This window comes from Caloenas nicobarica, chromosome 1 (assembly GCF_036013445.1).
Source record: "Caloenas nicobarica isolate bCalNic1 chromosome 1, bCalNic1.hap1, whole genome shotgun sequence".
NCBI lineage: Eukaryota > Metazoa > Chordata > Aves > Columbiformes > Columbidae > Caloenas > Caloenas nicobarica.
Window position 1 is genome coordinate 45,944,944 of NC_088245.1, and position 21,906 is coordinate 45,966,849.

At 38.2% G+C, this 21,906-nt stretch overlaps 1 protein-coding gene across 2 annotated transcripts in view; it reads left to right on the forward strand.

The window, feature by feature from the left end:
- CDK17 (cyclin dependent kinase 17) overlaps positions 1-21,906 on the forward strand; it is a 97,563-nt gene that overhangs the window by 72,059 nt on the left and 3,598 nt on the right. For both annotated transcript variants that reach the window (XM_065636293.1, XM_065636302.1), the window contains 12 exons: positions 6,059-6,184; positions 10,206-10,262; positions 11,905-12,019; positions 12,526-12,620; positions 13,824-13,886; positions 17,016-17,139; positions 18,119-18,239; positions 18,780-18,877; positions 19,174-19,279; positions 20,084-20,126; positions 21,319-21,409; positions 21,641-21,718. In XM_065636293.1, coding sequence (XP_065492365.1) covers positions 6,059-6,184; positions 10,206-10,262; positions 11,905-12,019; positions 12,526-12,620; positions 13,824-13,886; positions 17,016-17,139; positions 18,119-18,239; positions 18,780-18,877; positions 19,174-19,279; positions 20,084-20,126; positions 21,319-21,409; positions 21,641-21,718 — 1,117 coding nt within the window. The remainder of the gene's footprint in view (positions 1-6,058; positions 6,185-10,205; positions 10,263-11,904; positions 12,020-12,525; positions 12,621-13,823; positions 13,887-17,015; positions 17,140-18,118; positions 18,240-18,779; positions 18,878-19,173; positions 19,280-20,083; positions 20,127-21,318; positions 21,410-21,640; positions 21,719-21,906) is intronic.

Below are 21,906 nucleotides of genomic sequence, written 5' to 3' on the forward strand. Positions count from 1 at the left end.
TGGCACTCCAGCCTGGTGTCATGCCAAAACCACAAGCAAGCCATGGGGTTCAGGAGAGCAGGTTTTGCTACAGTGGAGCAGCAATATGGAGGTTGCAGTGGCGTGGCTGCCCTGGCAGCATGAGGGAGCGGAGATGGTGACTGTGTCCAACACGCAGCTCCAGGCTCCACACGCCAAGGCCAGGGCTCGACCGGAGCCTCGGCTCCATGAAGGCTTCTCAGCACCAGCGGGGAGATGGGTTATGTGCCCCAGACTTGACAGCCGACCCAAACTGGCCCATGCACCAGTACAGGTTAGGGGTTGACCCGCTAGAAAGCCACATTGCAGAGGGGGACCTGGGAGTCCTGGTAGACAACAGGTTGACCATGACCCAGCAATGTGCACTTGTGGCCAAGAAGGCCAGTGATATCCTGGGGTGCATTAGGGAGAGTGTGACCAGCAGGTCCCCCTCTACTCTGCCCTGGTGAGGCCACATCTGGAGTACTGTGTCCACTTCTGGGGTCACCAGCTTAAGAAGGACAAGGAATTACTGGAAGGAGTCCAGCAGCTGGCTACAAAGATGATGAGGAGTCTGGAGCACTTTCTTTATGAGGAGAGACTGAGAGCGCTGGGTCTGCTCAGCCTGGAGAAGAGAAGGCTGAGAGGGGATCTCATCAATGTTTATAAATATCTCAAAGGTGAGTATCAAGATGAATGGGACCAGACTCCTTTCAGTGGTGCCCATCAATAGAATGAGGGGCAGTGGGCACAGACTGAAACACAGGGAGTTCCATCTGAATATGAAGAGAAACTTCTTTACTCTGAGGGTGCCAGAGCACTGGAACAGGCTGCCCAGAGAGGCTGTGGAGTCTCCTCTGGAGACATTCAAAACTCGCCTGGACGCCTTCCTGTGAGATCTGCTCCAGGTGAACCTGCTTTAGCAGATGATCTCCAGAGGTCCCTTCCAACCCCAGCCATTCTGTCATTCTGTGAGAAGGCTGTTCTGTGCCACCTGACATGGAGCTTGACGATAAAAGCTGGAGGGAAGGAGGAGAAACTGGGGACATTTGTGGCTGTGGTGTTTGTTCTCCTGTCCCAGGCCACAGCCAGGTGTGCCAGGGCTCAGCGTTCCGGGACGCAGCTGGACACCTGACTCAGTTCCTTTTCCGCTCCGCTTGGGCACATGGCTTTTGCTCTCCCTGTGAAACTCTCATTACCTCCAGCCACAAGTCTCCTCATGGTCCTTCCATCTTCTCCGCGTCCCGTGGGCTTGGCTGTTCGTCCCGTGGGGTCAGCCCGCAGCGGGGACGGGTCCCTCGCTGCCCTCAGCTGAACAGGCTGCCCCAGCATCAGCAGACAGCCTCGTCTGAACGCCCAAGGCTCAAAATTGTTTGGTGCGTGGTAGGGTTCTTGTTTTTCTTTTTAACATAATCTCATTTAAATTAACTGAGTTTTTCAACTGTGTCAAACTGATGTAATTTTAGTTTTCGTTTTTTCTATTCAGCCAGTAGGAAACATTGGCGTTTATTTCTCTCATGCACATCTGATGAATCCCCTTTTGTGTTGCCATATAGCATTTAATTATGATTGCTTTCTTTTCCCAAGAGATGGTTGGCTCAATTATGGCAAAAACTGGGAGAAATTAAGGTGATAGAGGCAAACAAAACAACAATTTCTGTCTTTCAGGTATCTGGGTTTGCAGTCTAAATGACTTTCTTTAGTTTTACCTATTTTAGGCAGTTAAGTAAAGGATAATTATAATACAAAGAAGGCTTCATATCTGTGACTTTATATATGTAACTTTATATGTAATCTTTCAAATATTGATGTCATAAAAGGCTGGTAGGTAACAATTTTAATATATGGTTTTAAAAAAGAAGTCTTGGCTTGATTGACATTTCGACACAGCCAAGTATACATGAGTATTGCAAGCAGGGAAATAGCGTAGATCATTAGGAGGAAGAATCTGTAAGGTACCTGCTGCAGTTTCCATGAAATCATTATGTTTTCTTCGCAGAAAATAAACTTTCTTCAGCTCTGAGAAGTTAAGGAGAATGGATAGTGTTTTGATTTTATTTACATGACAAAAATTTAGGCTTTCAGCACTAAATACCTATTTTTTCAGGGGGAGGAAAAAGAGTGTTCACTGTCATGTATTGTCCATTATATTATACACGTAAGTAATTACATTAAAAACAGATACAACAATCCTGAAAAAAATTTCTCCCTACTTTTCCCCTCAGGTTGTGTTGTGTGTAGTTTTTTTTTAAAAGACAGACAGTGGGGGCGGGGCAGGGGAACCGTTGTTGCATATTTAAGTAGACTATAGTAGACTATTGTTTGTAAGGTTTTTCCCCAAGCTAGAATAGATTTTGCCCTTTGTGTCAGGAAGTACTCATGTTCAGACAATATCTGTATTATGCACTGCGTTAGCAGCAAATACTAAGTTTACAGCTTAAGCTTGGCTTAAAACTGAGGATGTCACATGGATCGCTGAAGTAAATCATGGGGGGGTTGCAATTGCCTGTTGCAAAAATGGCATTGGCAGAGCTTTTGGGAATGAAGGAAGGGGAATTCTATAATAGAATTACAACCAGCTCCCATTATAATATTTTCTGGTACCTAAAGTACTGTTATCTCCAGTTTTTATGATAGCAGTACTCCAAAGTAATGAATCCTTGGTATCCGTAAAGCATCTTAAACGTGTTTTGCTTCCCTTTCTCTCCATTTGAAAATGTACGTTGTTGCTATTGATGGCAGGCACTGTGCGCAGTTAATGGCATAGTTTTCAAATTGCTGTCGCAGCTTCAAGGCTGCCTTTTCTTCCTTCCTCCTCCATACCCACCAACTCTCTCTGTGCTTGGAAATGCCGCGTCGAGGCTGTGGAGCTGGGTGGGAGGCACCACTTTGGCTGCCCCAAGGATGAGTGCTGTGGGAGGGGAGAACAGAGAGATGGAGAGCTCTGGAGTACAATCCACTCAGTAATTCATGAAGCCTTCGAGTTGCGGTCCGTGGTTTCAGTATCCCTATAAACAGACTGTTAAAATACTTATTGTCGAACAAGCACTATGGGACGGTAAGAAGAGAGCACTACAGCAGGCTTCTGTGCCATAGATAACAGATTGGAACAGGATAAAGCTATTTTGCCACAGGGTATATAGCTTAATGATGATGTCTACTGTGTTCGGGAAGTTATACTGAAAAAAGCCCAATGCTCTTTTTTTTCTGCTGTCTTGGAATTTGTCAAATTCCTCCTTTATGTTCTTGAGCAATGAGAGAAAGAAAATCATGATATTGCCCCACGGTTGATCTGGGATTACAATAGGAAGGTGGAGCAGAGACTGATGCTGGTCCTCTTCTTGCCATCTCTGTCTTGTTCCAGCAATTCTGTGGTTTCCTGGTGCAGTGAGATGGCAAAGCTGCTTTCTTTAAGGCAACGCGGAGCTCCTTCCTTTGTGCCCATATGTTTTGATGGGCTACCTGAGTTTTCTGAAGAATGCAATAAATTCTAGGGTGGAATTATGTGTTTATTTATAATAATCTGAAGCTCTCTTCAGTAAGGGAGAGGCATTTCTCTTTTCAAAAAGAGAGGACTCTAACTTCACTGAATTTGAGTTGTCTGTGACAAAAATGGCATTAGCAGAACCTATCATAAAGAAGGAAAACGCTTTAGTGGAAAATACTGCTTTACTGAAGGGATTACTGCTAGCTGCTGTTATAATTAATTCGTTCCTCCACTCCCCTGAAAACCACACAGGCAGTTTTAAAATCGCCAATATTTTGAAAAATTTGAAATATCAGTGTTGAAAATTAGTAAAGAAATTGGAGACTGCCAAAACTGAGGCATCCTTTTGTTTTCTTTTAATTGAACTTCAAATGCTGGTCAGAGCTGCCATTCTGTGAACAGTACTTCTTTTGTTTAAAGGCAATTTAAAATTTCTGTACAAAAATAAGAAATATAGACACTGATTTTTCCAGCTATGCAAAGAAACTGATGTTGGGCAGCAAAGTAGAGGCTGGCGGACTTTGTGCTCTGTACCTAAGGACATGTGAAGAGCGTAAGGAAAACAGGAGAGTCGGCTGCCAGAAGTTGAAGCTTTGTCATCATCTCTCCAAAAACTTCTGACCATATCCGGTGGCCATAGTGAATAGCATATGTAGATCAGTCATTTGGGGGATATATAGTAGCACTTCAGTTCTACCTGAAATTGAATTAATTGCCAAATTACATTACAGAATCACAGAATGGTTGGGGTTGGAAGGGACCTCTGGAGATCAACTAGTCCAACCCACCTGCCATAGTAGGTTCACCCAGAGCAGATCACACAGGAATGTGTGAAAGGTGGGTTGTGGATGTCTCCGGAGAAGAAGACTCCACAACCTCTCTGGGCAGCCTGTTCCAGTGCTCTGACACCCTCAAAGTAAAGAAGTTTCTCCTCATATTTAGATGGAACCTCCTATGCTTCAGTTTGTGCCCCAAATTTTTCATTTTTTAAATATATATTTTAAACTGATATTTTTTACTCAGCTCCAGGTACATGCACAGATCATTCATGTACATGGTTCACATACATTACCAACACTAAAAGCTTAGCAAGGTCTCCACCAAGATGTCAAGTCCTGGAAAGTCTGATGATCCGGTTCTTTGGCAGCCTTAAGCCAATTTAGCTGCCGGCTTCCCGGGCTTGCCCTGCTGCCTCTCCTGCCCTGTGTTCAGGCCATGAGCTTGTCTGACCTGACACTGAACCTGTTTGGAGCACAAAGCTGGCAGGAAGCTCTTCCCTTCGCCTGAGATTGTTTCTCCATGATTTAGCATGCTGAAGTAGTTCAAAGCTGCTGCAAAGATACGAGTAGAAACACATGCCCAAGCCTGAGGGAAACCGAACGGGCGAGGTAGCTGTTGGTATTTAGCTTAGCTCGAGATGCCCAAAATTCAAAGCTGGAGGTGGTAGGTAAGATAGAATAGGGTAACCTAAAGGAGAGCTTACTGCCCTCAGGCCGGGTTTGATGAAATCTGAGTTCCACCGTCAGAAATCTGGAGTTTTCCTGCTTCTGCTGGAGAGAAGTGTGATAACAGTGGTGGTTTCAGAGATGTGCTCTTAGCTTTAGGGCAGAATCTGTGGGGATGGATTGTGTAGTTTGATGTTGAGTGTGATTTTCAGTACTTGGATAAACTACCTTTACTGAAAAACAGTTCCAGATCTTCTGGAAATTACTTGCCATTTTTTGTGAGTCTGGATGTGTTTCCCTTTGTATCTCTGTGGAGGTGACAAGCTGCTTTAAGAGAATATTTGGTATTTCATTTTCTGGCATGTTTGAGATTAAAACCAAACTAAAAAAATACACGAGAATGTGCAGCCGTGAAAAAAAATATTTTCTTTGTTTTTATTGAAAGGTGAAGTGATTTTATTTCCCTCTTGTCTTAGAAATTATACCTGTTATAAAAACTTACTGGTGAAAAACAGGATCTGATGTAGGGAAAACTGCATTTCCATAATGGCAGTTCGGTTTTCTAAAGATCACATACTAAAGAGCTTGAAATAGAAAAATGTATTAACATTTGTAATAGTTTGGCTCAATAATGAAGTGATTCTCTTCTGTAAGACTGGAAAAATGGAAGTTGAAGCAATCTTATAACTTTTGGTAGTCAGAGAAAGGGAGAGTGATGTATTTTGAATTGTGGAAGTCTCTTGTTATTCTAATGTAATTATTATATGAAAAAAATTTATAAACAAGCCTCTGAATTTTTAGTTTATGGTATTCCAGGAATGTATGACTATTCAAGTACACTCAGTACAGTTATCCACAGGGTAATTAATTACATTTTAATATTTCATTCCTCTTGTTAATGAGTTTGTAAATCACTAAATTTTTGAACCTGTTATCTAAGCACTTTGAAGTCTTATAAGAGAATATTTTTAAAAGCAACTTCTGTGAAATTACTTATTTTTCATTCATATACATATTTCTATTTTAAATAGCAACACTGTAACAACAGTAACCCAACAGGTGTTAAAAGATGTTTCAGAAAATTCTGAATCATCCTTGACCCTTCTATTTTTAACACTGTTTACTGCAGGATTTGAACAAGCGCTTGTCCCTGCCTGCCGACATCAGGATACCTGATGGCTACCTTGAAAAGCTGCAGATTAACAGCCCGCCGTTCGATCAGCCCATGAGTCGACGTTCTCGCAGAGCATCCCTGGTAAGTGTAATAATGCATCTGCCTTCCTAAACCAACCTCTCAGGTCTTCAGGTCCCATTTAATGCAGGTGTCTCTATACCATAGGAATGATCTTACTTCAGTTGCACTTTGGCTTTTATGTCCTGAACTTCCATGAGCACCTGTTAAAGTCCATTGAAGAATTTCACCCTTTCTTTCATTTCTCTTCTGCAAACTTGGTCTTGTTATTGCTCAGGGAGGGGTCTTGGCCTGTTGAAATTGGTGGCTAAACTCAGCTCCCAAAGTGGATGCTTAAATCCTTTTGCTTTTTAGAGCAGGGGTGATCTGTTTGAGCAAATAGGCCGTGTTGTCTTAGGTCAAGGTTGGGGCTCTCACGTGATAGAGTAGGAAGGCCCTAAGGCAGCATAATATGAAGGCAGGTCCTCCTCACTCTTCTGTTTGTAGTTGATAACAAATTTGCACTCTCAGAATTGCTATTGAGAGGATAGGGAGGTTTTGTATGTGTTGGGTTTTTTTCCTGTTTGTTTGCAGTTTTTGTTTTTGTTTGGGTGTTTTGGTTTTGTTTGGGCTTTTGTTTTGGGTTTTGGTTGTTGTTGGTTTGGGTTTTGTTTAGATTTATTATGTATTTTGTTTAGATTTATTAATTTTTAGATTATTGGCTTATTTTTAAAAATAAGTCTTTCCTTGGAGATGGTAGAAGAAGGATGCCTACACTGTAATTAGAGTGTGAATGCTCGAAATCTTAGACACATATAAAATGTGCACATCCCTCAAATAGTAAAAAAAAAATTGTCTTATTTTTACAAAAATCTTTCCATTTCAATCATAATTTGATCTATCAGATTTCTTAATGTTGATCAAGATCTGAAAGAATCGTTAGACCATTACTGGCTTCCTGAGGAAATTCATTAGCGAGAAATTATTTTCAGAGAAAAACTGGATATGTGTTTGAAATCCACATTATTCTTTGTCTCCTTGATTTAATGGTTTGTTTGCTGACAAATAAATATGAAAGTACATGTAGTGAATTGGTTTTATTAACTGCAAAATATCTTTATTCTTTCTGAATTAATAATGTCTGTAACAAAGCAGTGGTTGAGTTTTATCATGTATTTTTCCCCTGAAAAATGCAATTTAGTGTGCTAGACTAAAGCTCTCATCTGCATGTCGTCTTTTACAAGAAAAATATTAAAATAAGATTGGATCAAAGCAGTGGAAGTAATAATAATGTAACAAGCTTAAATATTTGTGCCAAAATTTTGTAGCTCATTAACCCCTTAGTTTACTGATGTAGCATTGAACTGAGGAATAGACTTCCCCAAACCTTTTCCTTTCAGATGCTGGTGAAGTACCTTTTCAATAAAACGTGTTCAGAATCGGAATATAGAATTTGGGGAGCCGGAGGGATTTTCTTCTATCTCTAAATCCATTTGCTCATGTAATGGTGAGCCCTGAGAGCAGCACCAGTTCTTGCCTCTTTACTGTCTAGAAGGCAAACAGAAAAACAGTGCCCTCTAATGAATATGGTGGGTGTGTGGCATCGCCTTCCTGTCACAAGCCTGTTTGGGGTTTTTTTGCCTCGTAAAAACATTTTCAGGGCTTAAAAGTCCAAAATGAAACCTGCCAGCAGTGCTGGGGTATGCAGGCGTGCATTTGCTACGTTGTCCTCTCATGATTTCAAACTAACCCTTTAAAAAAAAGAAATTCAAGGGTTCATTATTCTGAGATTGTCATTGAAAGCTTGGTAGCAGACTTTTAATTAGAATATATGGATATTGTGCTCTGCTTCAAAGGCATGTCTCTCTTCAAGGCTTAGTAGGAATCAAAGGAAGAAAGCTATAAAAAGTATCAAGTGAGGACTTGTTATACTTTAGGTCTGGTGTATTTCTTTGAAATACAACCAAAAAAAATTAGCTTTTATGGTAATGTTGTTTTGTGTAAACATGTACATGCATGCACAGTAGCATAGGTGTAACTTTTATGCACCAGCCATTAAAAGTAAGAGACCATAAATACGATGCATCATTGTTTCTCTGTGAGTCAAGATAGACAGATGTGAATTGCAGAAAAAAAGAGTTCAGAAATTATTTTGAGAGAAAAAGGAAATTTATATTAGTCTGAGGAATGTAAAAATTAGTTTTTCTAATGAGTGATAGGCAACCAAATTGTGATTAAAAAACTAAACACATTGAAAGGCAGGTCTTGGAGAATATCTGTCCTCTGTTTGTGGGAAATATTGTATGATTTTATTGTCTAAAGAACATTTAAAGTTAGTTAGTCTTGATGAACAACGTTGAAGTTACTTAGAAATCAGACTTCTAAGTTGTATTCCAGACTGTCTGGCAATAACAGGGCCAATAGCTATGAGTTCTCCTTTAGCTTCTCCTGTAAACTAAGCAGCCTATTTTTCTAATGCTGTCTAATACTCACTTCAAGATATGTTTGTTTAAGTAGGTCAAAATGCACTTTGGAAACATAATATTTATTTTACTAACATTGTACCTGTATCAGTGGTATGTTTAAAATCTCACTGGAGTTGTAAGGCTTGTCAGATAATCAACTTTACTTGTATTTTGGGATAAACAGCTTGGCTTCAACAAGCTGTTAAATGTGCTTGATGATAAGTTATCCTTATGCAGTTTTAAACATTTCAATTCTAACACTAATAAAGCAGAATTACTCTTAGTACTGCATTAACCTGATTATGTGCCCATTTTTTCTCTTAGATATGTCAAATATTTTTCCAGACAAGATCTTACAATCACTTCAGATGTATTTTCATGCATGTATTCTGAAAATAAAGTATCAATCCAAATTTTCTTAGTATACCTTTGTATTATATTGTTGTCGAATCTTAATACAGCCAGCAGTATTTGTTACATTGTGTTAACCATGAAATAATATACAACTTTAATATCCATTGGATTTTAGGAGCAAATAAACATCTTCAGACTTGTGGATGTAGGTGCCAAAACCAATCTGGGGTGAAAGTGTCATTCCTTAGAAAGAAATAGCAAGTGGACAGTTATGGTGGGAAGTGGAAGGAGAAGGTGATGCTAGGGAGAAAACCTGCCTTTTTTGTCTTAGTGTATGTTCAATTGTCAGTAAATCAAAACCTCATGAAACGTATGGATTTTGAGCTTTGACAGGGTACAGGCTATAATGCACTTTTAAAGTTGATTTAAAAATGGCTATGTTTTACATGTCTGCTTTCAGCATTCTTTACACTGTAAGAACAATATAAAGCTTTGGTGTAATTGAAAGCAGTCTTACATAAAAGTAACTGTAAGAGACAACCGTATTCAATATGAGAGTAGCAATGGATTTGAACATGAAAAGAGTAATGGTCTTACAGTCTTCAGAAAAAAGGCATTCTATAGGCAGGCAAACCCTCCTGGCTTGCATTGCAAAGCTGAGTTGGGGACAAAAAAAGGTGAGGAGATCCAAATGAAATACACGAAAACTTAAAGTTATAAGCCATGAAATGTAAATTGTTGAGACAAAGCCAAAGCTTATGGGAAAATGTTTGGGGATTCTACTGGCAGAGTTTTAGACTGAAAGGCATCGAGAGGTCAGAATGGCAGAGGAAAACTGGAGCTGAGATCACATGTATTAGATATATATCGGTTGAGAGCAAATAAGTAATCAAAGCTACTTTGAAAGAAGCAGCAGCATATGGTTATGCTAAGGAAGAGAAAGGATGGAATAGTTTGAAATGACTTCTGTGCTTTAGACTATAACAACCTCATTAGTAGTGATCAGATCAGAAGAGTGGAGAAGACTTAAGTAGGAGGTAAAGTGGGGTGTCGGTCTAAGTGTCCCTCAGCACATAGACTGGCCAACAGGCTGAGCATTAGGCTTGGACGCTGGGATGCATTTATATCGTAATATGCTAAATTGTTTTTAAAGTAGCAGCATTGTGTGGTGTTTAGTCAAATACTGTCAGGTATTTTTTGGAAAAAAAGTTTAGCTTGCTGGTTAAATGATATCTAAATAAAGTGCTCAGTTGCAGTGACTGATTCTGCATTTCTTTTCACTGCAGTCAGAAATTGGATTTGGAAAAATGGAAACCTATATCAAGTTAGAAAAGCTTGGAGAGGTATGTATGGCTTTCTTTTAAAATGATTACTGCTTTGATGACAATTGTGTAAAGTTTTACATACGTGTTAACTGAAAATCTCCATATCCCTCAAAAGACCCATTTAATTTATTTTTTCAGTAAGCCAAATGTATTCAGCATATGTAACGGTGTCACAACCACACAAGTATTCTATGTATATATGATGAGAAAAAAAAAAAGGCAGCAAAACCATCACTGAGCTGGGGGAGAGCAAGACTCCATTAGCAAATGAGCTATGACCTTCTTACATAGGCTGGATTTGTATGCAGATAAACATAATTATTCTGCCGATAATAAAACTAGTTAAGTCTGGTGCCCTCCTGCCACGGGTTGGGTGTTGGGGAGCATTCATGCTGGACAAGAAGTCAGTGTTTGCAGGAACCAGGTAGTAACCGTGCATGTTTCGATAGAGAAACCTTCACTCCTGAGCTGGGCAGCCAGCCAGGGCCGCTAAGGGAAAGACGTAACACTGAGCTTGCTTTTATTTCTGGGAGGGCAGCAGTACGGCTTTCTACCTCCACCCAGCCTCTGACTTCCAGAGAAACGGTAGAATTCAGGAGTGGCCACGTATCAGCCCTGTCCAATTTGATGGAGGTTTGCCAATGGGATAAAAAATGGACAAGGAGCCCCGGAATGGAGCACACTGAATATTGCAGAAGTCGGCAGGGCTTTTCAGCATCTCTGCTGTAAATATTGCAGCTGGTCCTCTGTTTGCAACATTTTCATTTCCAAAGGCATTTATTGTTTTATTTTACCTCTAGTACTTGTTAGGTGAGTCACTAGACATGACGTAACATTACGTATCTTTGGAGGAATGTTAATCTAGGAGCTATCAGGTCATAGTTGCAGGTATACATTATCTCACTTGCTTACAAAGTGCAGTGGAAGGCACCAGGCATGTACTGTGACCTAGGGCAGCTTCTGGAACTTTGTTGCTTCTTCTCTGCATTTGCTGGGATTAGTTGTACCTACTTTGCTGTTTTGTCAGAATTTCTTGTCCTTATGTAACATGCCCTGAGAGTTTTGAATCTCTTATTGTCTAAGGAAAAAAAAAAACAAGACAAAACCGAAACAATACAAGCTTCATAATATTCACTGTTCATTATGTCAACCAAAATGAAATTTTGACAACTACCCCCACCCCCAATAAAGAATTCTCATATAAAATATGTAGCAAAGACAAGAATCTATCAAAAGGAGTTACATGTTTTCATAAAAGTAGTGGAAGAGTATGTCTGCAGCCTTCAGAAACATAACTGCAGTGTAGAGATACCTGAGCTTTAATCAGTTAGACACTTTCAAGAGGGTAAATGATCCCAACAGTGAACTTGGGGAACTTAATGCCACCTGATCTGACTTCTTTGGTAGCTGTGTGGTGTACAGCAGTCCATGTTATTTTCAGAGTTGCTAAGCATATGCATCCCTTGGGTCTTTTGTGTTCAGACAAAATATTTCTGTAGTTTTACATATATGAAAAGAAGACAGTGTAAAAACTATTCATAGCCAAAATGAAAATTATTAGAACCTCAGGCAGAAGTTTATATTTTCTTTTTTGACTGATTTTTCAATGAAGGAACAACATTTAAGAGTTTCCTTCTTTTTTTTTTTTCCCATTTTGTAGGGTACTTACGCAACAGTTTATAAGGGGAGAAGTAAATTGACAGAGAACCTGGTAGCCCTGAAAGAAATCCGCCTGGAACATGAAGAGGGAGCACCATGCACAGCCATAAGAGAAGGTGATAACTTTTTTTTTTTTTTTTTACTCCTTTAGAATTTCAGATACTTCTGGATTTCTTTTTGACCAAAGTACTGTTGGTACTTGGAAGTACATAGGTTACATGGGACATTAATTAAACTGGTATTAGTTTTGGTGAGGAAAATTTTAGTCTAGACGTATTTATTTACTGTATCAGGGGTGGTTTTGTTTTCAAATGCAGTCTTATAAATGTGTGATTTTATACTAAATTAGACTATTATTAGTGAGTAACTTTCAGGGATTCAGAATACATCTTGCCAAATGACGACCACTGCCTGAAATGTGTAATTTAGGGAATATTTACAATTTATTACTCAAATGTCTGTTTAGAGTTTCTTATTAACTTAATCTATATAAGTATTATGTTCTTAAAAATAGCTTTTTAATTTAAAAGAAATAGTTGATATGCGTGAACTTGCTAGAAATGCATTTACGGGTCGTGTGTTTTGCATTTATTTATTTTCTACTTACAATTCTCTTTTGCAGTGTCATTATTAAAGGATCTGAAGCATGCAAATATTGTTACATTACACGATATTGTGCACACAGACAAGTCTTTGACTCTTGTTTTTGAATATCTGGTAAGCGCTACAACGATTAGCGAGCTTTACATTTGATTTATTGTTCCAAAGTAACACAGACATAACAAAATTCTGTACTGTTTTTAAAAATACTGGGACTTCTATGGTTTTCTCCTGCATCTAGAATCATTCAGGTGAAAATGAGAAAAGTGTATTCAGTTCTTAAATTGCTGTAAATTATCGAATACTTTTCTGATCATTTCAGAGTTTCATTAATATCAATTAGTGGTGATCTACCTGAGCAAACTGTCCATTTGCAGTAGAATCATTACCTGTGAAAAAGGATAATTATTCAAATGAAGGAAGAAAGTATACTTTGAAGTAAACAACATATTCAGTCTTTTTGTAACAATCTTTTCAAGCAAGTGTCTGCAATTACATCTCTCACTTGCTTACCCTCTTGCATTGTAGACTTTTTGCTTTCTTACTGAAGCTTTACCTAATGATCATTTTGTAGAATATGCTGGAATATATAAGCATAATAGGAGGGATGAAGAAAAGCTCTTCACAGAATCACAGAATGGTTGGGGTTGGAAGGGACCTCTGGAGATCATCCAGTCCAACCCATCAGCCATAGCAGGTTCACCTGGAACAGATCGCACAGGAATGTGTCCAGGCGGGTTTTGAATGTCTCCAGAGAAGGAGACTCCACAACCTCCCTGGGCAGCCTGTTCCAGTGCTCTGGCACCCTCACTGAGAAGAAGTTTCTCCTCATATTCAGATGGAACCTCCTGTGCTTCAGTCTGTGCCCATTGCCCCTCATCCTATCGATGGGCACCACTGAAAGGAGTCTGGTCCCATCCTCTTGACACCCACCCTTGAGATATTTACAAACATTGATAAGATCCCCTCTCAGCCTTCTCTTCTCCAGGCTGAACAGACCCAGTTCCAATATATTTTTTACTTCCAATATGGTTGGAGAATACAGCAATTTCATAAAATACTGTGACACACACACGATGGAGGAGGAGGTGATAACAAATAATATTGCCTGAGATGATGCAGCTTCCTGGAAAGTATGGGCATTTATATCCTCTGGAAATCCAGTTTTCTGCATGTTCAGGCTTTTGAGTTTCTTATCGTTGAACGTACTTTGCAGAAAACTCAGTTTTCTGATCAATTAATTCAGTTCTAACAACAAACATTATTCACATAATTTATTGTCCACAATTTTACCGAACAATGATGACGGTGTTTTGACAGGACAAGGATCTGAAGCAGTACATGGATGACTGTGGTAACATCATGAGCATGCACAATGTAAAGGTGAGTGGGTTTTTTTAGTGACAGTGACTGTCTTCCATCTTTCTCTGTTCTAAGAATTTCAGAGAACTTAATAATCAGGAGCTGTATGGTTTAGGGCTTAAAAATAATAAATAAATAAAAAGAAGAAACTTCCTTTTTGACCTTTAGGCCTGGTTTAAGTGCATTTGACATCAGATGGAGTCTTTCCGTTTGGTTTTGATGGCTTTGAAGTGTTCAAAGCCATGAAAAGAGGAAATTATATAACTGTATATGTTTTTCATTCTCTTTGAAGTTATATATTTAAAATTTTAAAATTCCCCAAAAATAATACATTCTTAAGTCTTTTGACCTCTTCCTGTCCTTCCATTATTAAGTCTATAGTTTGGTATATCCTCAAATTAAACTTAGTTATGCACACTAAGAAGAATGTAGCCTCAATCATGAATGTGGGTTTGGATGCCACTGCCTATGACACAAGTAAGAAATTAAAAATAATGTGTTTAAAGAATGAGTGATGTTCGTCTTTCCATTAGTAATAAAATGGAAATTATTTCGTTTATGGTTTAATTGTCTGTTCCTTTTACCTATGGCTGTGGCCAGATCGAGTGACTCAGTTTCCAGTCTGTCCTGCTGAAACTAACTCAGGTTCAAGTGTTACCTCTCTCATAACAGGCAGCTTTTGATTTGGAAAACTGGAATAACTCTTTATGTTCTTTAATAATTAATGTCTTTATAAACAAGATTCGAAACAGAGGACAATATTATCTTGAAATGAGTGAAGTTGTCGAGGAGGTTGGGTTACCAGTATCACCCTGCTGTGTGGCAGCCTGTGCTGGACTGTACCTTCAAACCTCTTACTAAGCCATATATAATTCATATAAGGGATGTTATTGGTATGGCAAGTGTGTTTTAGAAGCTCTTCCATGCTTCTTGAAAAAAATTACCTTCAAGCAGTGATCCTAAAGAAGAAAACCATAAGCATGCAAGCATGGTGGGAAAATTATTTTTATTCTTGTACAGTAGCACATGGCACAAATGTGATTGACAACACAACGTACTAAATACTGTGAAGTGATGGCCTTTGTGTGCATTACAGTGGAGTTTTTCTCCTTGTTTTTGGCTTAGTTGCGTGTTGAGAAATCTGTTCTTAGTTGAATTGCGTATGGGATTCACTCTAGCTACTGGTTACTGTTTGGTTGGCTTTTTTATTCTGTTGTCACGTTACAGTAAGTATCTCTAGGGACAGACATCTGCCCTTACCCAACTCTGTTGCTTCCTTTGAGAGTCTACAAAGGGATATTCTTTAATTTGTATCTACTTCAGAGAGACAACAGAAAACGTAATTACGCTTGTGTTTTCAATTAACTGCAAGTTAACAAGTAGTGTTTTAAGCTTTAAAGAAAAGCTGTAAGTGGGAAGCTGACTCCTGTTAGAGAACACACCAAATCTGCTTGTGGTAATCTGAGCTGAGCAGAGGAGCTGTTTTTCCTTGTTTGCCTGTGGTTGAAGCTGTGCCCCAAGAGCAGAGTTGTACGGTCAGTACCTTTGGCACTGGGAACAGCTGCTGGACTGTGGTAGCTGTAGGTGCTTACCTTCCAATAACTGTCGGGGCTTGAGGCATCATTAACATTTTAGAGACCTTCTTGTCATCGCTCCCCTCGCATTCCTCAGCTAATTTTATTTTTTTGAGTTTTAACAAAATGAAGTTGTATAATATAAAGATGTGTGTGATCTCTGTAGGTATTACTGCCTCAAACAAAATTTTGAGCTAATACATGTCGTCTTGTGCATTTCCAAGAGGATCCATGCCAGCTGTGGCCAAGATCCACATTTTCTGTAGAATAATCTGCTTTGCCTTCTTGACTAATCCTTGCGGTCCCAGCGCACACTAGAGCTGGCTATTGATTTCCACAGTTGTCCTGTTAATATCACTTGGTACTGACTACCCCTGCAATAGTGTGGACATGAATAGATGGAACAAAACTTATTGCTCCTCATACTGCTTGTCAAAAAAGCAAAGAAAGAAAAAAATCAATCCCAAATGCTTTTTTTTTCCTAGAAGAGATTTATCCTGCTTAAGCAGACTGAGGACAGATGGATGTAAACTACACCTGCTGTGTTATTTGCCCAGTTTAGGAAAAGGAATTTGGTGGCGTCACCTGGTACAAAAATGAACCGATGTGTTAAAAAATGGTTATATAAAAACATCCTAGTGTTTCTCCTCAAAAGTCCTATTACATGCTGTATTTGTCACATTGATAAACATTGCTTTCTGTAATGCTCTGTATTTTTTCATTGTACATTTGATCATCTATACTGGCTGAGGACTGTTGTGTGGTAAATGCCAGCAGTGGTTACCCAGAAGCCCAGTGTTGAAGATCAGACCCTTGGTATTATATGTACAGAAACTGCAAAACAGTAGTTCTTAATGCAGTGATATAGAAAACTGGCTTGGCTGCCCTCTGCTACACTTTTCTCATCCCTTTCTGCCTCTACCTCTATATACGTGCTGCATTAATATGCATGACTGAAGTCGGTTGCTTGGTGTGTTGTTCCAAAGGACTAAAATAAACCTGTGTGTGTCAAGGTGAGGAGATGAATATAAATGCCAGAGGCAGCCAGGCTGTTTTAATAATCCTCGTTCCCCCATTTCTCCATGTTTCATGAGCTTGTGAATCCAAGTGTATTTTTCCAATAGCAAACCAAAATATTGTTTACATAATTTAGCACAATTGGATAGAGAGGATGCTGAGCTGCATTTTCAGGAGGGATTCTGTGACAGAAGGGAACTTGAGTATTGTCAGAGACTGTTACCTTTAAAGATATTTGTGTGGAGAAGAGCATTGATAAATGCTTAAAAATAAACAGCCCTGTGGTTCTCTTTAGTTAAGCCAGAACAAATTGCTCTTAAAATCTTTGTTGTAAAGTATCATGTTAAAACAATGCATTAGCATAAAGGCATTTTAAATCTGTAAACAATGAGGAAGATGTTCAGTATGTATTCATAAGGATAAGTAACTTTTTTGACAAGTATTTTCATTCTGCTTACAATAGAGAATTAAGTCTACGGTGCCCAAATGGGCTATTTTAGTCGTGTAATCTGTAGGTTAACATTTTTAGTCTAATTTATATAAATGTTCTCTTTTGTAGCTATTTTTATACCAGATTCTTCGTGGTTTGGCATACTGTCATAGGAGAAAGGTATTACATCGAGATCTGAAGCCACAAAATCTACTAATTAATGAGAAAGGAGAACTGAAGCTTGCCGACTTTGGTATGGCCTGAAATTATTCTTTAACAAATACTTTATTCACTCAGGAGAAGAGGCATCTTTCCTCATAAAGGAGAGATGAGAACATGAGGTCTGTAGTGAATTTGTGTGTTCTCAGATGGAAAATGAAAGTCAGCCTTTTACAGGATATTAGTAATAGGTGTATGGGTGATACTGTCACTTGAGTTGTGGTTTGAAAGTAGTTCTGCAGCTTCCTTTGAAATTGGCACTTAGTCAGATCAAGTTGTTTTTCCTAACTCTCCACAGTCACTCCAAAGCAGATTAACCACGGTAGGAGAGAGAAAAGGTCTGTCCGTGTGCTGAAGTGTCGGGTGTTACTCTGTCACTGACACGCCAAGTTCCTTTGGGATTTCCAAGGAAATGGGGCATTCACAGTTTCTTCTTATCTTTGATGTTAGGAAAGTCCTTTGAAAGCCGTGCTACCGCTGGTTTTTCCCCTTGTGGGTGAATGAAAGTTGCTTACAAGATTGCATCTAACCCAATAGATCTAAATTTTATTGAAGATATTTCCAACAAACTGACAATGTTAGGGTGGAAAACCCCTGCTGATCCAACACTGATTTGGTCTGTTTCCACCATTTCATTATCCATTTGTTGTCTTCTGCTTCTTGCAACGTAATTCTCAAATGGAAAGAGTGCGGAAGGGTTTTCACAGAGGAAGGTGTCATATTGATCTAATGCAAGTTGTTTTAATGAAATTTATAGGATTACTCCAGGTTTTGATCTGTTTACCTGCTTTCTGTGCTTAAAAATGCTGATAATGAAATCGCTGTAAATACTAAGACGCAAATCACAAGTTGTAGAACTGTATTTATTACAGCTTTTAAATGAGCATCATTGGGAAGGTGTTTAGCAAGTCTAGCAAGGTTGATTTAGCTCTTAAAAATTCTTCGTCTTTTCCATGCAAAAATAAAGAGTCATGTGCAGCTTGCTGAAATGGTTTTTTTTCTCTTTTATCAAGGATTGGCTAGAGCGAAGTCTGTTCCTACAAAGACCTACTCCAATGAAGTTGTCACGTTATGGTACAGACCACCTGATGTTCTCCTCGGATCTTCAGAGTATTCAACTCAAATTGACATGTGGTTTGTATAGCTTCGTCTAATTTAAATTTTTGTTCTCAGCCAAGTTTAAAAAAATGTCAACTCTTCCTTATTATGTAGCTGCATTCAAATACTAATCCTTTGAGTTTTTGGAGGAGTTAGATTTTTAGAGAAAGGATTGGCAGACAGGGAAGATGCTATTATTTCTCTCTGAAAATGCGGAGTATCTTTTTGTTGCTTGGAGTAAGCAGGTATTAGGCCCAAAGTGTTAGGGGAAAAAAAACAAACATGTTCTCCTAATGACATGATAATGTGGTGTTTTGCAATGAATTTTAATACAGTTGATAAACTTGACATCTGAAGGAAGAGGCTATAATATAGATATGACATAGATTTTGTTTAGTCTTTGTCTAGTCTAGTTCTTTTGCTGCTACACATCTTCTGAAACAATATTTTTAATAGCAGCATGTGGCTAACAACTAATATATTCATTTGTTTTAACTGAAAGGAAATCACAGAAGTCTTTAAGAGCTGAAGGCTTAAATCGTTTATTGTTTCTGATTTATCTTTGTTTTTGTAAAGGGGTGTTGGATGCATATTTTTTGAAATGGCATCAGGAAGGCCTCTTTTTCCTGGTTCAACTGTTGAAGATGAACTGCACTTAATTTTCAGACTTCTGGGTAAGCGGATACTTTAAGCAGTAATGTTAATGTTGTACATTTGTTGTTCTAAACACTTTTTCCACAAGAACTATCGATCTTTAAACAATGATATTTTATATTGCATTGTAATTAAGGTAAATGAGTGTACACTTGATCAAAAATGAGCTGAGTGCACTGCTGAGTTTGTACAATGTACAGTCATTGGGTTTTTTTTTTTCCTTTCCTGTTTAAATTACAGGATTACATGCTTATTTATGACAAAGTTCATTCTCTACATTTTTTTAAGTTGGATTTGTTACTTTTTCTAAATGCAGGAACCCCATGTCAAGAAACATGGCCAGGAATTTCTTCCAGTGATGAATTTAGAAACTACAACTTTCCTAAGTATAAACCACAACCCCTCATCAACCATGCACCGAGGTACTTTGTGTTTTATTAATAGCAAATATGCATCCCTGTGGCTTTGGATATTTGTAAATGTGAGCATGTTTCCAATCACGCTCTGCTACCGAGTGCTGGAAAACTCCGTGTTGATTTTGTTATTGTGGGCAGATCGCAATGCAAAGCATAAGCCTGGTACTATGTGATTACGTTGTCTAATATCATTCAAGGTACCACAACTCCTTAATGGCCTATAGAACTATAAACTCCAATCAACAATGCCTGCAGAGTAGGAGTATTCATGCAGCACTTCCTAAATAACTCAAATTCTTTTCCGTTATGTAATAGGCCTATTGTTAAAATGGCCAAGTTTCCTCAAGCAGTCTCTTGAAATCATTCTGAAACTGAATTTGAAGAGTTAATATAAATAAACTACCACACAGACTACCACATTTTCTTCTTGACTCTCAAGAAAAAAACCTAGCAGTGTCCTTCTAATAAATGAGTAATGTTGGGCTGTAAAAAAAAAAAAAAAGCTTTTTTGCTAAAATAGATTATCAGGTCAACCCAGGAAATCTTATCCAGGTCAACCTGGTAAATCACAATCCAAAGCTCAGGATTAATCTGTCCCCAGTGTTTTTGCAATAGTCTTGTTTGGAGATATTGGTACTAGTGTGTACATGTATTAACATGCAGAAAACTTGTTTTGGGTGGAAGCTTTTCCATGTTTAAATTCAATTTTCAGGTTTGATATCATTTAATAAAGTCAGTTCCTTTGCAGTTTTGCTTTTATAAATGTAGTTCAGTAACTGTTTTAATTTTTTTAAATATTTTTATTTTTAGGCTAGACACGGAAGGAATTGAATTGATAGCGAAGTTCCTTCAAGTAAGATGAGTTTTGTGGCTTTACTTTACAGAACTGCAAGTTTAAAGTTTTAATATGTTATTCACAAAATGTATTAGATGCTATAGTATCTGTTAGCTCTGTCTCAAAGTGGAATATGCAGCTGCGTCTGTAGAGGATGACAGATTTGGGAAGAATTACAGTTTGGGGAAGCCTGTGTACTGAAAGAAACTAAAACCTGATGTTTATTCTTTTTATTTTTGCCAGAAGTTCTTTCTTCTCTCACTCCTTTTTCTAGAAATAGAATTGATGCTGTGTTAGCATTTCCCTGAAAAAACTAAATCTCTTGTGAAATACGGTATTAAACCAGCACTTTTAAATACAAATACAAATTTCTGTAACGGTGAATTTAGCTTACTACCAGAGAAGCAGTTACTAAGGTGTGATATTACTCTTTGATCTTGCAAACTGTATTCAAAAGGTGAAGTAGTACATGGGTTTAATCTTTTGATCTGTATTAAAAATGAGACAGAAGCAAGAGCATGGAAAGCAAGATGGAGTTTTGGGGTATATGCAGAAGCACCGTAACTTCACGGTGTTAAAAATTCTTAGTACACAAGGCAGAGGGCAGTTACTCTGCTTTGCAGCCTGTGATTTAAATTCTACATCAGGTCTTCTATTTAGGCATTGTGTCAGAACAGTATTTGCAGTCCTTGTTTGGACTTTGTTCTTACTTATACACAGCTTTTTAAATGTCTGCATCTTTGTCCAAATGTGCACAGATGCCAAGCAGGAGATGTTGGAGCACAGATCGAAGACCATGTTGCCTAAAGTTCCATTTTATGCAAAATGCTGCAGCATAGTGCATCAAATTAGAAAACTCGTGTAATAGTATTTCATTGCAATTTAATATTAGAATATGATGTAGACAGAAGTCTGTCATCTAATCATTGTTATATCTGTCAGTAAAGATCAAGTGTATTTTTGACTTGCATCCATTTACAGCGGTTATTTTGGCTATTTTAGCAAACTCGTTACATGTTGATAATACTGATTTAGGTAACATATGTTAGATTTTCATGTGTGAACTAAAAATAATGAAAACAAATTTATCCTAGTGAGTTGGCGAGAAATATTGAGCAAGTAGAATTCTTTTCCTCCCTTTGATGAAATCGCTTGTTGCAAAGTGTTTTTTAATGAAAACCAACACACTTGTATCCTTTTATGTTAATAGTATGAATCGAAGAAGAGAATTTCAGCAGAAGAGGCCATGAAACATGCATACTTCAGAAGTCTTGGAACAAGAATACACACTTTGCCTGAAAGTAAGAGGAGTAGTAAAGTAGCAGAGTATTGTTAAGTTAGTAGATTAAAGCTGAGTACCTTGCTTAAGGAAAAACTCTCAAGACTACTCTCTTAAAGAAGTCTGGTATATATTGACTTACATATTCGGGACTGGGAAACATTTTTTATCTAAACTATATAATTGAGAATAACTTTGTTCAATAAAGCATTATGATGTTTGGATCTGAATTAATTTCTTTGTTACATTCCAGGTGTTTCAATATTCAGTCTAAAAGAGATTCAGCTGCAAAAAGACCCTGGCTTTCGAAATTCCACTTACCCAGAGACAGGTAGAGAAAGCTCAATATTTTCTCATATCTGCAAATGGAGTGCAGTTCGGAACTGAAAAATCCTTTGTTAAATTGGTCTGTGTGAATGTATTCAAATATCAAGAATGATTTGCTCAGATTTCTGTAGAGACATATAAGTTAAATGCACAGAAGGAGGTGAGTTTATTAGGGATGGGCAGAAGGACTTA